General features: G+C 30.6%; 2 protein-coding genes and 1 long non-coding RNA gene across 4 annotated transcripts; 1 reads left to right on the forward strand and 2 right to left on the reverse strand.

The window, feature by feature from the left end:
• Positions 1 to 4006: 4006 nt before the first annotated feature.
• On the reverse strand, positions 4007 to 10107 carry LOC141460723 (uncharacterized). The gene is made up of 4 exons (XR_012462322.1): positions 9955 to 10107; positions 9736 to 9850; positions 9442 to 9645; positions 4007 to 6599 (listed from the first exon to the last, which is right to left on the reverse strand). It is a non-coding gene; the product is annotated as an uncharacterized lncRNA (long non-coding RNA).
• A 31-nt stretch (positions 10108 to 10138) lies between these two features.
• On the forward strand, positions 10139 to 11278 carry TfIIA-S (general transcription factor IIA subunit 2). Its single transcript, XM_074140989.1, has 4 exons — positions 10139 to 10362; positions 10441 to 10545; positions 10910 to 11039; positions 11117 to 11278. Exons 1-4 carry the CDS (start codon positions 10291 to 10293, stop codon positions 11149 to 11151), a joined length of 342 nt encoding a protein of 113 aa, XP_073997090.1. The 5' UTR covers positions 10139 to 10290; the 3' UTR covers positions 11152 to 11278.
• A 919-nt stretch (positions 11279 to 12197) lies between these two features.
• LOC141460716 (ferritin light chain-like) lies at positions 12198 to 16339 on the reverse strand. 2 transcript variants are annotated; one of them, XM_074140981.1, is made up of 6 exons: positions 16157 to 16339; positions 15971 to 16070; positions 13679 to 13791; positions 13397 to 13561; positions 12839 to 12976; positions 12198 to 12752 (listed from the first exon to the last, which is right to left on the reverse strand). In XM_074140981.1, exons 2-6 carry the CDS (start codon positions 16062 to 16064, stop codon positions 12591 to 12593), a joined length of 672 nt encoding a protein of 223 aa, XP_073997082.1. In that variant the 5' UTR covers positions 16065 to 16070; positions 16157 to 16339; the 3' UTR covers positions 12198 to 12590. The 2 variants fall into 2 exon arrangements, with proteins under 2 accessions (XP_073997082.1, XP_073997081.1); XM_074140980.1 differs by having other exon boundaries at positions 15971 to 16083.
• Between the last annotated feature and the right edge of the window lie 69 nt (positions 16340 to 16408).

Here is a 16408-nt window from a genome sequence, read left to right on the forward strand (position 1 = left end):
TCAATATCAGACAAATTGACTTCAATTCACAAAGGAATAGAATTAGCCAGATTATAATGCATACTATATATTATATATGATATTCATATAACATTAAACTAGATATAGGAGCGAATTATTAAATTATACTTATTTACAAGACTATAAATCTAATGTAATCCGCACATCTAATTCAGTTGATCTATCTCTCTAATCCAGATCATCAATCCCTCTAATCCAGGCCATCAATTCCTCATCAAACCCTATAAACCAGGTCATCTATCCAATGCCTCTAATCCCGGGCATCTATCGCTCATCAATCCAGTTTATCTAGCCATTATCTATCCCTCTAATCCAATTCATCTATCCATTACCAATCCAGTCCATCTATCCCCCAAATCCAGACGATCTATCCACCATCAATCCCCATAATCCTGGTCTTCAATTCCTCATCAAACCCAATAAACCCAGTCGCATTAATCCAGTTCCTCTGCCCATCATCTATCCCTCTAAACCCGTATATCTATCCATCATCAATCCCTACAATCCACGTCATCTATCCCTCTGATCCGGGCCATCTATCCTTCATGTATCACTTTAATCCAGATTTCTATCCTTCGTCTAATCCAGATCATCAATCCCTCTAATCCAGTTCATCTAGCCCTCTAATCCAACTCATCTATCCATCAACAATCCAGTTCATCTATCCCCCAAATCCAGACGATCTATCCACCATCACTCCCCATAATCCTGGTCTTCAATTCCTCATTAAACCCTATTAACCCGGTCATCTATCCATCGTCAATCCCTCTAATCCAAGCCATCTCTCCATCATCTATTTCTCACATCCAGTTCATCTATCCCTCTATCTATTCATCTCTCTTTTCGCTATCCCTATCCATGTATTCCAGTTCATCTTTATTCTGTCTTTAACTTCATCTCAATTTAGCTATCCATTAAGGAAGTATGCATATTTCTCCCATTAGCAGCAATAAATCCCTCTTATTTTTATTCAATAATCCGGAGCTGATAAACATGTTCTAATATTCAAACCTCAATTTAAATTAATGCAATGTAATGTGTGACTAAATGTCTGTTTCAATATTACAAACTAACCCATGGAGCTGTAATTCAATATGCATTGAAAAAAATTCCAAACTAAGTATCGCTTTGACAATTGCACTTAGTTTTGTCTGTGAAGTACTAAATATCTCTCTAATACCCACTAACCCCTAATCATTGTACACTTCATTAGGAGAATTACAGGAAGTGAGAGCAGCATTTAGCTAACAGGGATGTAAATCTGCAGCCTTGAATTTGAGCATTAATAAAGCTTTCTTTATGTAGAACAAAATATGAACTTTCACAATAAAAGCAAGCAATACAGAAACCATAAGAGCAAAAAGATTATATAAACTCAATTTCCAAACTTAATCACATTATTAAAATTTATACACTTCAAGAAAAAACAATTTATGTATTGCTAATTTCTGGAGCAGCTAGTCTTGCGAGTGTATGCGAGTAGAGGCTTTCAGTTGGAATGTGTAGACAGTTCGACAGACTGAGTAAAAGGGCCAATCTAACATAAAAATATTAGGAGTGATTTTTTTTATTACATTTAAAAACCAAAATCGATAATCACAATCAGACTAAAGCAAGTACCAATTCTCATTAATACAAAACTTAACAGCATTATTCCCTATATGCCTACTTACGCTGGGTCAATAAGAACACGAACTTACGCGGAAAACGGAATGGAAGATCGCAGAACGGCGTAAAACGGTTTTGTTGTAGGCAGCCTTTACTTTTTTTGCAATATACGATCGATGCGATTGCGTTTCATATACAAAAAATCCGTCGGTAATCGTATTCGATATTATTAGAAGCGTCACGACGATATCGAAACCGACAGTAACTATTCGAACGTTAGGGAACCGCCGGTTTCCCTGAAGACCCAGTTTTAGAGAGACTTCTTATTTTCATTCTTTTTTATATTCAATCTCAGACAAGGTTCTCACAGACTGATCAGGAGTTATAAAACGGTAAATCAGATCATGATAAGTTCGTTTTTGTAAACTCATTATTACTGTTAACGCATCATTCTTAACCCACAGTTAAGAGAAACCTAAGTTAAACAAAAGATTTCTCAATTTAGAAACCCAGTTTATTTCTTTTCATAGAGTGTGCATAGATCCAATTTCTCATTTGTACACAGCATTGGAGCAAAATGATTCATCTCTCACCATATTTCTCAATAAAGCTTGTAAAACGTATTTAGTATCCCACCCGCTACCATAGTAACAAAAGCGAATAAATACAGAGCTATATATCAATCTGTAGGGTGTACAAAATTCCAAAAAAACATCGGTTAAAAACAAAGTTAAGGAAAGTGACTATAACTTCTCATAGATTCAAGTTATCCGATTATCAGATAATTTTCAGCAAAAAACAAAAGCAGTGATATTTTTAATTATATTTCACCCTTACCACCAAACTGGATCATTTCGTTCTAGACTTTGATTCAAAATCTTCCACTAAATTAACAAATACGATTCCAAATGGAATTTCTTTAGGCCTTGATTCGAATCAAAGGTAATACATAATCTTTTTTCTAAAATCCTAACAACAAACAACTCCTATTTCTGTCTTTTAGCTAATTATCCAACTTCCATTTTTTTACTTCTAACAAACTTAAAGACTCAGTAACGAGATGACTCAGGTTGGCTGCAGACCAACTTCTGCAGTTACCTCATTACAGGTCTGTTGATTTGTTAGCAGCTTTAAAAAATGCTATTGTAATTTCGTAGCATAGAATATGAAATATAGAAGATTGTTGTTGTTCTGTATAGATTATGAAAAATGTATTTACAACCTTTTTCGGCAATACGTTAGCAACACATAATACATACTTAACAAAAACTTACAGTTTTAAAAGTTAAGTATAAGGGTTGATTAAACGCCAAAAGGTACACAAATCAGCAGTTCCCAACATTTCATTAATACTTCATTGATATAATTTAAGTAATTTTACTGCATTAACTTTTCCTTCACATTTTTTAGAATTTATTAGATGTCACAGACCCTTATGCTGGCCATTTTCGTCTACAAAATATTTACTCAAGTAGCACACCATTTAACTTAGATTGACTGTAATATCTATTTATCTATAATAATCAAACTATTAATCACAGGTGAAAAAGAAAACGTTAAAAAAATATAAAAAAAATAAGAGGCTAAAAAATTCATAAACTTTTTTTACATCAATGATTTTATGCATTTATTTTTATTTTTAAATAAAAATCATTGGTTTAAGTTATTTTATGTTGTAGTCAAACGTTTGTAATAATAAGTAATAAATAATCTGGCTTTATCGCAAATAATATAGTTTTCTTCAATTACATTCTCAATCTAGGTGTTCTTCCCACAATGTTATATATATGTAATATAAAATAAAGAAAATAAAGATATGCATATTTTTAGGACAGCTAATTATTCCAGTATTTTACCATAAGTAAAATTAGGGGGACTAAATTAAATTACAATTGAGAAATGAGTAAATATTGTTGAATAATCTACTTGTTATTAACTGTATGTTATTTGTGCTCACGAATATTTCGGTAAGACGAATTTAAGACTGAAATATTGTTTTGAATCCTCCGTGATTGAAATTTAAAAAGTGGCCGACTCTAACTTTGTTTTTTTCTACTTTAACATGCATGTATATGTGACTACTCAGAATAATTCATCGGCTAATCTGCATGCCCAGAAGGCCAAAAAAAAAAAAAAAAAAAAAAAAAAAGAATAATTCATCACTCATTTTATCATAATTATAATAAAAAAATATTATGAATGAACTGGCCAGCATAAGGGTCTGTGACATCTAATAAATTCTAAAAAATGTGAAGGAAAAGTTAATGCAGTAAAATTACTTAAATTATATCAATGAAGTATTAATGAAATGTTGGGAACTGCTGATTTGTGTACCTTTTGGCGTTTAATCAACCCTTATACTTAACTTTTAAAACTGTAAGTTTTTGTTAAGGAGATTTTTGTACCATTTGGATAGATTTTCCTTTTTGTCTATTTGCAAAGTTACGTCTGCATTACAGATTTTTTAAAATTTGGAATAAGCTATTCTATCATTATAACCTGATAAGGTGTTAAATCGGAACCGTAACTACCACTGGAGAGATCTTTTTAAAGAATGATTATAGTTGCGGTCCCCAAACCATCCTCAATAACCATTTTTTTGAGAAAGCGTTTTGAATAAAATAGGAAGGTATTTGTACGTAAATAGCAAAATTAAACTGCGATTTCAGTACTTCCTTTTAAGAGGAGCAAGAAAAATAAACTGCGATTACAGTACTTCTCCCTAAAAGGCAAAGATTTTGAATCGAACGACAATTCATTGATGTAAATCGGTTCACTCATTGATAATTTTAACGATTGCAGTACTTCCTCTTAGTAGGTGTAAGAGCATGATGGCACTTCACAGCCACGTAGAGGAGCTTTAACCACTTATTTGAGCTAAATTTTATCAAAATCGAACTAAGCTTTGTAGAAATATTGGTAATAATAGTTTTAGAAAGGGCCTTATTTGGGTGGGGCGAACTCCCCTCCTTATGAGGCATAGCGTCGAGACTTTTAAAGTACAAATCTGTACAAAATTTCGATTCGAATGACACTTCATTCATGAAAATCGGTTCACGTGTCGATAATTTGAAACGATTGCTATACTTCCCCTTAACAAGTGTAATAAAGGGGGAGAGGAGTTAGCCCCTTTTATGTAAGGCCCCCTCCAAAATTATTATCATTAATTACTCTGTAAATCTTAGCCCGATTTTGATAAAATTTGGTAGGATGATGGGGTTAGGGCTCCCCTATGTAACATTAAAGCGACGATCTGCTCTTACACTAGTTAAGGGGAAGTATAGCAATCGTTTCAAATTATCGACACGTGAACTGATTTTCATGAATGAAGTGTCATTCGAATCGAAATTTTGTACAGATGGAGAGTGTAAATAGATAAGACTTCTGAAATTATCTGTGCACTTTTCTGCCGCCAGTGATCTACAAAAATGTTCTAGTTATTAGATCTATATTTGGAGTGTTGCAAGGGGCAATAGCTTTTTTTTTAACCTAACAATTCTGGAATATTTTATTTTACTTCTACAAGAATATTATAGAAACAGATCTTAATTTACTCGCAAGCTATTTGTTACGTTAAGAAAGCGGTGGATACAAAGCTCTAAAGTCGAATGATGAGAGATGGAATCAAACTTTCTCGATTGAGCTGTTCAAAAAACAGGTGAACCTGTAGCTGGCTCAATATCATAGGAGTGGGTTTGAAATTGAGCAAATCTTTTACATACCTTGGTTCCTGCTCAACTCAGCGGAGTAAGAAACGGCTAACGTACTGTTCTATTATTTCCCATAAGTCAATGAACCTTTGTCAGATTAAAAAATGAAAAATGAAATTAAAGACTTCTTCCTCCAATTTAAGATGACAAATAGAAAAAAAATGCTGTACCGTTATATATTTAAAACAAATGATTGAACTTTTAGTCTGAAAGCAATTATAAGTTTAGCTTAATGCTGAAAAAGATCACATCCTGTATTTCATGTATTGTGGGCTCCACTCAGAACTTAGAAATTTATACACATTCATTCTGAACAAGCCATACATAACAAGCTATCTGATCCAGATATTAACAACGGTCCCAACTAACAAGTTGAACGTTTTTGTTTGTTTACATATTGTGTACATAATAAGACTGAGTGCAAGGTTTGGTGATTTAGTTTTATATGAGCTTAACTATTTTGATTCCTATATAACCATTTTGTTTTTTGTGAAAGTTCGTTTTATATTCTGCACAAAGGAAACTTGGATAATGCTCAAATTCTAGTTTCTACATAGCATTCCTTGTAAGCTAAAAACTGTCCCCCTGCATGAGCGTGAGTATTAGTATAATCATTTACATTTTCACAATTTACCACTTAACACAAACTGCACGGTGATTAGGGAATAATGGGGGAAGAGCACCTTATCTGTAGTTCAAGCAGACTAATGTTCAGTGCAATCGAGAGTCACCATAGTTAATTTCGATTTTTTTTTAAAATAACACTTTGAATTACAGATCCTAAAGTAAAGCATTAATTTCGAAACAAACCACTGAACACATTAAAAGTATTGATTTGAAGGTGAGATTCAGAAACACAGAACATGTTAAACGATCCCAAATTATTGAAGGATTCGCTGTTACCATATAACCCGCTAGATTTAAGTGTAAATATAAAATAAAGAAATAGTTTTATATTTATATTTGAATATGGCGGGTTCTATAGTAACAGCGAATCAGAATCACTTCGAATTAGGCCACGCCTCCGGGGAGCTATTCTGAAGATTTACCTTCTATTTTTCCATTTTTTGTTAATATTTTATTTTTATTAGTGATCTTTAAAAATTTAACGAGAACTTAAAGCAATTTAAACATTTGTAATTAGATCTAGATTGTCATTTTCTTTGGTCCTGTTGTTGATATTGTAGGAATGTCTTGCTTTGGCACTGTATTACCTCATCAAATACGTCATTGTATCTGACGAATTTTTCCTCTTGACACCTACGAAAATATAACTGTTTCAAACCAACTGCACCACAGTTTAGATATAAAAAAAACTGTATTATTCAAGAATCATTATACAACACTTTTTGATTATTCAAATACCATCAAATGCCATTGAATGTTTACGTGTAGAGTGACTTTAATCCTAGAATGTAGGTATGAGACATGTTGTTACATTGTGTGATTGTTGATATCTGATATGGTGTCAGTATAAGAGTGTTTGTAAAAGCAGCCAGCTCTTTTTTTTTCGATTTTAATAAAATAAAATTTTGTAAAGTAAAAAGTTTTATATAACCTTATTGCTTTTGTATTATTATGTTATTAATAATAAAAATTTGATGGAGTATTTTCAGTTATAATTAAGAAAATGAATTTACTTTGCAACTACGACGTTAACTGGCTGAGATCACGAGTAAAACTGGCAAAATGGCCGTTAAGTACATGGAGGTTCTACATACTATGAACTGTTATATTAAAAAATTTTCAATCAACTTATTTTGAATTTCATGAAATTATGGCTAAAAAAGTTCTCTAAATTTTAAAATATTTTTTAATTCATTTATTTATTAATTTATTAGGGACTACTTTATGACGTCTCATGCGGATGTTGACGATGCGGTACTTTTGATTTTTTACTTTATTTAGACTTGTTTTAGTCTAACTAATTTTTTGAATTGATTTTTTAAAAGTAATTTAAGTTTTAAAGTCGAAAATAGAAAGCTATTACATACAACTTAATTCTGGCAGTTCTTGAATAATTGGCTCGTTCCTTTAAAATTTAAATTTGGGTTGAGTAATTAACTATCTTTAATGTTTAATCAGTGGTTGAACCTAAGTAACATAAGTTAATGAGAATAGGTCCGTATCTTAAGTATCTAAGGGTGAAGGTGCTGAGTTGGACTTCCACTCTAAAAATCTCTTTGAAATCATATCTCAGATAATAGTTTTCAATAAAAATAATAGAATATGATAAGTTTAGTAATTGTACAAAGATTCTAACAAATTGGTGTAGTAAACGTAGTCGTTTTCGATAAATCATAATACAAACCAAACAACCTTCGTATCCAGCAACCAAAGGAGATTAGAGTTGCAATTTTATTAGGAATTTAATGGTGGATCGTTAAAACCTACGTTCGATAGCTAATGTTCAATGCAATTAGGTAAGAATTAAAAAAAAAAAATCATAGAAATCTTCATTCAACCACTTCACCTTCAAATAATCAATGTCTGGAACGTTCATTTAATTTCTTTTGCTGCATCAATAGATTCTGTTCATCAAAATCAAACTTTTAGTATGAATTTCAAGAATATATACCAATGAAAAAAACATATACCATTTTCAAGATAGTTTTTGTTAAAAAAGATTATCATTTCTTCCAGAAACATATCGTAAATCATTTACTGTAGGTTCCTTAAATCAATTTCCTTTTAGGTTAAATAATAACGATTTCGAGTACCTGTTTTATCACATAATGTAATAATTAAATGTTTAAAACTGGTTAAATAACAGCCCTATTTAAAAGAACACAATAAAAGAACCGAATCGAGTGACATATCATTCATAAATAACGGTTTACGCGTTTAGGTGTTAAGGTTGTTTATAAAAAAGTTAACAAGAAGACGAATTTTTGAAAGTGCCGTTTTTGAGACTTTTGCCCTCGAAACCTATGTAGTTGTAAAGTTTACACTTGCAAACGATATGCCCTTATTTTACAGAAAGTTTGCGAATTCTATCTTTTATAGAATAAAAATGGTCGAAGTTGGGTATTTTTAATTAAACGTTACGCTTTTTCGAGCACTTTCTGGCGATCAAGCCTTATGCAATTGTCTTACCTAAGTTTTAATAAAACGCACATGAACCCAGAATAAATTAATAAATGTACTTTTTTAAATTTCTATAAGACAGTTCCTTCAATTGTTCAGAATGAATTAAATCTTTTTCTTCTAATCTAAACGAAAATATACATATATGCAATAGAAAATTAATTTTTTTTTTTTTTTTTTTTTTGGCGCATCAACAGCTGAGGTCATTAGCGCCCGGAGCTTTTTCCAGTGCACTGCCGGCCTCCGGACAGTGTTCTCTCGTTACAGACAACACTGTCCATCACCGGACAGTGAGCTGTAAGAAGCTCCTAGGAAGAGAAAATCTAAGGGTCAGCTGCTGGATTCGAACCCGGGACCTCCGCGTGGGAGTCCAGTATGCTAACCTCATAGCTAATCCCTTCCCTAAAAAATTAATTTTTAAGTATGTGTTAAGCGACTTAATTTTTGGACTAATTACAACTTGTTTACTTAATTACAAAAATATCATGTTAAATTTCTTGTTTTGTTTTAGCATTCACATCTAATCATTTAGCCAAAATACTACTTTAAATTGGATGCATAATTTAACATTTTGTATGCTACCGTATTGTGTAATTAATCTATTTAAGAGTGTACTTACTGAATAAATTAACATAAGGCCTTATGCAATTGTCTTACCTAAGTTTTAATAAAACGCACATGAACCCAGAATAAATTAATAAATGTACTTTTTTAAATTTCTATAAGACAGTTTCTTCAATTGTTCAGAATGAATTAAATCTTTTTCTTCTAATCTAAACGAAAATATACATATATGCAATAGAAAATTAATTTTTAAGTATGTGTTAAGCGACTTAATTTTTGGACTAATTACAACTTGTTTACTTAATTACAAAAATATCATGTTAAATTTCTTGTTTTGTTTTAGCATTCACATCTAATCATTTAGCCAAAATACTACTTTAAATTGGATGCATAATTTAACATTTTGTATGCTACCGTATTGTGTAATTAATCTATTTAAGAGTGTACTTACTGAATAAATTAACTTTTAGTTTGAAGCAATATCATTTTTCTCCCATTTTCCTTTGTTCGCATTTTTCATTAAGTTTCCTTGTTTGTAATGGTTGCAAAGTGGATACAAATCTTTTGTAATATTTACTTCTGCAAACCGTAAAATGTTTGCAGGAACTTGCAGCATGAACAAAAGTGAAAATAATTGATGTAACTGTGGCGGGAACTAAAAAAAAAAAAAGTTTTTAACAGTATTACTCTACCATGCACTTAAAATAAATAGGCCACACCAACGTGGGCTATTATTAAGATTAACCTATTTTGTTCATCCTCTAATAGTCAAAATCATCGTAAGGTCTACTTGTATATCATCCACCATTTGTCTCCTTAATTTTTTCCTCAAAGCATGTCAACCCAGGAGGAATATCAAACTGCAAAAAACAATTTCTCTTAAATAAGAAATCTGTGATTTCTAACCTCATGAAGAAAAGAGAGGCAGGAAAAAAAAAACTGCTTATCTTCAGGCCTAGACCACCTTTTATATATAATGATGATTAAAGATAATCCATGTTAGATAGACTTTATTTTGCATTTACTCCTCTTTGAACGAACAATAATGCATCCAGTGAACGACGTGAACGAGTTGGTGGAATATATTCTAACTCAGGTACTGATTCAAATCCAACGAATCCACAGGCGGACTCGTTCTATCCAACACAATTGTAAGGTTAGTTGTTTGTTAGTTATAACCCTAAACTTTTGCAGGTTTTCATTCAATCATACCACTCTTATAGTTTCTCAGATATTTACTATTATCTGCTGGCAAAATATAAAGTTTGTAGTTCGCTACTTTTACAACAACGATTTCACAATGACGTATCAGTTGTATAGAAATACCACATTAGGAAATACATTACAAGAAAGTTTAGATGAATTAGTGCAGGTACATTTCATTTGTTTATATAATTTTAAGTTATTATATTCTACGGTTTTTAATTTTAATTTTTCTATTTTATGACAGTATGGTCAGATTCCTACCCATTTAGCAGCCAAAGTACTTTTGCAGTTTGATAAATGCATCAATAACGCTCTTGCTACAAGAGTTAGATCACGACTAACATTTAAAGTGAGTAATTTTGGTAGTTTAAAAAAGATACTTTTACACTTGGTAATTACGAGTAAATGCTGAAACATCGTCAAAAGATAGTAAAGTTCAAAATACCCACTTATAATCTTTCAATCAGTAAAAAAAAAAAAAAAATCCTTAGTAATAGAATCTGAAAAGGGAAAGCTTGAAATGGATTTGAAAACCCCAAAATATACATACATAATTTTTTCTAAATCACAATATTTATAAATTCGTTCTTAGAATGATCATTGAGCAGGTACAGAAGCTTCTACGAAGTAATTGATTGCTTTCAGGAAATTTTGTTTTTATTGCTTACAAAAATGCAGAATTTAATTGTTAAACTATTTCTTTCAAATTTTAGGCAGGAAAGTTAAACACTTACAGATTTTGTGATAATGTATGGACATTTATGTTAAATGACGTAGAATTTAGAGAAGTCCAAGAAGTTGCTAGAGTTGATAAAGTAAAAATTGTCGCATGTGATGGAAAAAGTAAGTTAAATATCTTACAAATCATTTTTCTAATAAAGTTTGTATCTATTTTATAAGATCTTGTTTTATTTTCGCAGGTTTTGGTGATGAAAGTTCTTCAACAAAAAGATGATTTTGTTTAATTTGTGTATATGTTTCCTTTTTTGTTGATCATGATTAATTCTTATATTTATTTCATACTCAAATTTTATTACTGTAAATGAATAAGAATAAAGAACTAATATATTTAAAAAGTTTAATGCCATTTAAATAATACCCCGTTAATCCAACTTAGATGTTTTTAGTTACTGAGATATTTTGTTCATAGTTTGAAAAAAACTTCCCAAAAAATTGAATGACAAAAATTGGACACATTTTAATTCTTTCGAATATTATTACCTTCAGGTATTCTTCTTATATTAGAATTGAATAATATCTATTTTTAAAAGTTACCAGACAGCGAAATCACGTTATGTTCCCCATAGTTTCTGAAAATGCCATTTTTTTTTGTTAACGCGGAAACGGCTGATAGCCAATTATTATTTATTTTTTTTAAAGTAATAATTACATAAGGAAAAGTCAGGAATTGATCACAAGGTTTTTATATTCTTAAGAATGCAAGTTGTGCACTTTTACTAGAAAGCACAATCGTAAGAACTTGATTGAAGAAAAAAAAAGGTTGACTCAATGACGGAATTAAAAACAAAACCATGGATTGTCACATAGCTATTTCATATTGAATGTAGGTACTGTACTCTATAATATTTAAGTCCCATTATGTCACATAATATTGTGAACTTCTTTAAAAATGAAGGAACTTATGTATCAATAAAAAGTATATTTTTCGTTTACATTCCTAACTTTCATCAATCGAATCTAACGTTTGTGGAAAGCAAAGCAATACCACCATTAGATTCTCAGGGTAAATAAAAGAAAATGACATAAGCGTAGATAATTAACTGTTAAGTAAATAAGCTTAAAATAAATCTTAACGCATTTAGCTACTAAGCCAATCAAACATGGCCAATCGAAACATCACACAATATACATATTTAGAAAAAAAAGATCACAGTCTACATTTTTCAAACAAAAAATGAATTAAGTCTTACTGATTTTGATTTAAAGTTACTATATTTGCTTCAGGGAACTAAATGATGAAATATACGGCTTCAAAACAAGTGGCAAATTACAAATCGTATATTTAACGTGCTAATACAAACGAACAGACTTAGAAATGAAAGGTTAGATAAAAGATAATGTAATAAGTGTATGTATATATCTGACTTAGAATATCATAAAATATAAATAAACATATTTCTAAAAAAACATTTGAAAAATGATGCACACAATAACGAATTTAGAAAAATAAACTTTTAAATACGCATTTAAAAAAAATACCGCTATTACTTTTCTAATAACATGTAAAAAAGTAATCATAGACTGCATGTACTACAGATTAATTCTCTGAGAGAGTGAGTGTGAGATAGTAAAAATTGACTTGATATTATTACACAAATTTACAATCAACAATATACATATCCTTTACTTAATATACTTTTATATATATCATATTTAAACAGTTTTTTGTAAGTATTCATCAAATAAGAACACTGACAAACTTGAATCACTAACTCCTTTAAACAGCATGCTGCTAAGATCATTGGTGTAACCCGCAAGCTCTCTGATTTTATCTGAATGTTTATGAACAAATTCCTTCTCCAGATAAGATAAAGTCTTAAATACAAATTACAATTATGAAAACGTATACATATTATTAAAAATATATTTCAATATGAAAAAAGAAGTCCTGAAAAAATTACCTCGGCATCGTGATAATCCTCACTTCGTTTAGATACTTCGCTGTGAATTTTATGTGCTTTTTCAGCTAGAGACTTTTGCATGTCCAAGGCTCTTGATAAGCTCTCAAGTTCAAACATATTATAATTTTTAGGAAATCTCTAAAATAACATGTAAACATTACAAAGCCATAAGTTTACACAGAATACACAGATGACTACATCAAAATTTCAACTTCGGGTTTTCACAGACTATATCCGTTCGCGTGTTTATTTTTTATTACAAAGGGGTGTAAAATGTCTCGCTTCAATTTCAAGTTAAGTGAAAATTCAGAAAGACTACATTACTCAATGGATGTTTCACGTTTATTTTTTTTTTCAAAAATGTCATCTAAATTTCTTCCTAACTTTTATTTACATCAAAAGTTTTTATTTGAATAATTATTCTAGGAACATTCGTTTAGAGTATTTTTTAACCCTCGTGGGTTAAAAAGTTCCTATAAAAGTCAACTCGAATATTTAGGTGAATAAAATTCGATTAATGTTTACATCAGAATATTTTATTAATTATGTGTTACTTACGGTATTAGGTTCACGAGGTGCTTCAGTATCTAATTGCATTTTTTCACCTCTCTTCGTAATATACTTGATTAGATCAATAGCATCATCCCATGTAGTATCAGAAAGTTTTCTATATAGCTTTGCAAAGCCTTCACGATTTTTTTCATAATTGGCAAAATTTGTTGACTAAAAATAAATATAATATATATTTATATATAATATAGTAATAATAACAATTATTAACATTTACATCATGTAAATAAAAATAAAAAGCTTTAAAAGAAATGCCAATATAAATATTACCATTAGCAAGTATTGGAAACTGTGTGATAAATGTTGCATAACGTACTCCTGCAGATCAGACACGACATGATGGGCACCTGAATATTTTGCATTACAATATGGCAATTGTGAACCTGAAAGATTTTTTTTAATTCAATAGCTGTAAATTTTATAAAAAATCTGAAGAATATTTCATGACTGATAAAGCAATGAATAGAAAACAATCTTCAAAATTTCAAGAATAGACATGCTTAATAATCTAAATCTTAAGCCATGGATTTCCTAAAAAGTCAAACATTTTCTAGTTAAGTACAATGAATTAATTTCAATAGCAAAATGCCAAGAAGTAATGAATTTAAATTATCAAATAAATGTACTATAACTAACAATCTAGAGGCGGGTGTTGGCCTACTGGTCAAGAGCTTGGCTTCGTAAGAAGGAGATCCCCAGTTCGAATCCAGCGTATGACTACTTTTTATTTGTCGGAAAAATTGTTTATAATAAAGTATGAGCTTCCGCCCCCGGAACCTAATTGGTAGTTGGAGTTAAGCCCCACCTGATAAAATCGGCTATTACTAAATAACAAGGAAACAAAAAAGTTAGTATCAAACTCCATCAAATCAAGACCAGAAATTAGAGGAAAGATAAATTCTGCATTAAATTGAGAGAAGATTTGTTATGTTTTTCTCTAAAAAGTCTGTCTATACTAAAATATTTGATTAACCTAATAATAAATAAAGATAATGTCTTTGATTGAATCCGTTGTAGCACGCATGTTTATCCCCTGAGCGGTTCTAACGAATCTAATATAAAGTTTATTACAAGTAAGAGAAACATTTTTGACAATAACAAAAGATAGCTTTTGAAAAAAAAATATTACTTTCGCTCTTTGTTAGAATAGAAAGCCTTCACCGATCTTGAATATTGAAGCAAACCATTCGGATTTCTATAAGGCTGCGATCAAGGATAGGAATACTAATTTCCCTATGAAAAGAAGTCACAAATTTTATGTGACACGAGTACATTTACATTCTTTTTAAAAGCAAAATTGTTATAAGTCTAATCTGTCAATTCGAAAATTCGAGAAGGGTGTATTTTACAAATCTTGCAAGAACATTAGCTACTCAGTGGGATCTTTAAAAAACAGAGCGTATAAAATTAAGTAACATTAAAACGTGGTCTTCCTCTAAACCTAAAGAACTCAAGTTTAATGATACAATAAGAGGACATTGTAAAGGTTCATTAAATATTTGAAATAACTGTAAATGTAAATTTGAAATGTTTGTAAATAACTGTTGAGGTCGGGCAAAAATAGATATTCAGTAAGCCACTGCGCCATTTCACTTGAAAACCTGAAATAATTTATTAATTTAACGTCTAAAGCCTCAATATTTCAAATGAATTAACCTCAATAAGTAATGTGTTGTACAATGCAATCATACAGGTTTAAGCTCGAGGCTAGATCATAGGGAAAGATCATCATTTTGACAAACAACAGACACAAAGAAAAGAACAAAAACTCTAATTCGATATTTCCTACAAATAATAAAATTTACTTACTTTCTTTCTTAAGTCTGTTAGCTCTTAATATTTAAAGCAGAAACTAGCTGGGAATGAATGAACGAGTGGATGAATGTCATAATGTACAGTATAGACTATGTATAAATTTCTATCAAGTTAACGACTCTCTAGTTCCAGTATGATTAAAATGTTTTATCAGTGTGAGCGAGGTCAAAATTATTCCAACCAAAAACCAAAAAAATTATTACTGTTCTTTAATTAAAAAAATCTCTTGTCGTCGGTATACACTAGGTTTACACAAACCATATTTTTCACCGCAAAAGTACTTAAGATAGTACATCATAATTATAATTTTTTTCCTACCTACATTGATATAATCAACTACTACCTACTAGATAAAATCTATATGAAGAATGTTTAGGAGAAGTCTAATAATAGGAATATAATATGTGGGATACACTAATAAACTAACAAGGAGAAACTGGAGAATTCAAAGAGAAGAGTAATCTTCTTTTTATACATATATTGGTACCACAATGTCACCAGATAAGCTGGCAAATTTATCATTGACTACTTTACAATAGATAAAAAATATTTTTAAGACGTAGATGAATTGTATTTAATTGTAGAATAATTCATTAACAAAAATTAATTAGGAAAATTAATTTATAAGATGTAATAGAAATTACATTAAAATATATATATAAAAAAAGCCTTGCAAGGTAAATTGAGAAACGGTTTTCTGTGTTAATCAGGGTAAGGGTAACTACAGTAACATTACAGATCACATACCTTGAATTGCGCAATTGTTATGAACTTGATTGAAGCAGTATTCGGCGTTCGACAGCCCAAAGAATACGAAACCCAAAAGATATTCAAATCTCATTTTGAACTAAAACAAGAGGCTAGAAAGTAAAAAACAAGAAAATCAGTTTTTGTAATAATTATTAGTTGACAAAAAAAAAAAAGAACTTCAACCTGATAATAATTGCTGACTCAGTAAGAATTAGCAAAAAAGTACAACAGAATTCTGCGACGAACAAACAGCTTCTGCACAATTCAGCTGACTCACTTTAGGGAGTATCACTGATATGAAGTACTACCTCGAGCTGCAGCAACTCATACAACGCAACCAACACCAGATAACTAGACCCAAACGACCGAATGCAAGTTCGACATCAGTTAAGGGCAGTCGGCATAGTGCTTACTGCTGTTACCGATGCGCATGCG

The sequence above is a fragment of the Rhodnius prolixus genome, unplaced genomic scaffold, assembly GCF_049639745.1.
Source record: "Rhodnius prolixus isolate KJV_2025 unplaced genomic scaffold, Rpr scaffold_6, whole genome shotgun sequence".
Taxonomy (NCBI): domain Eukaryota; kingdom Metazoa; phylum Arthropoda; class Insecta; order Hemiptera; family Reduviidae; genus Rhodnius; species Rhodnius prolixus.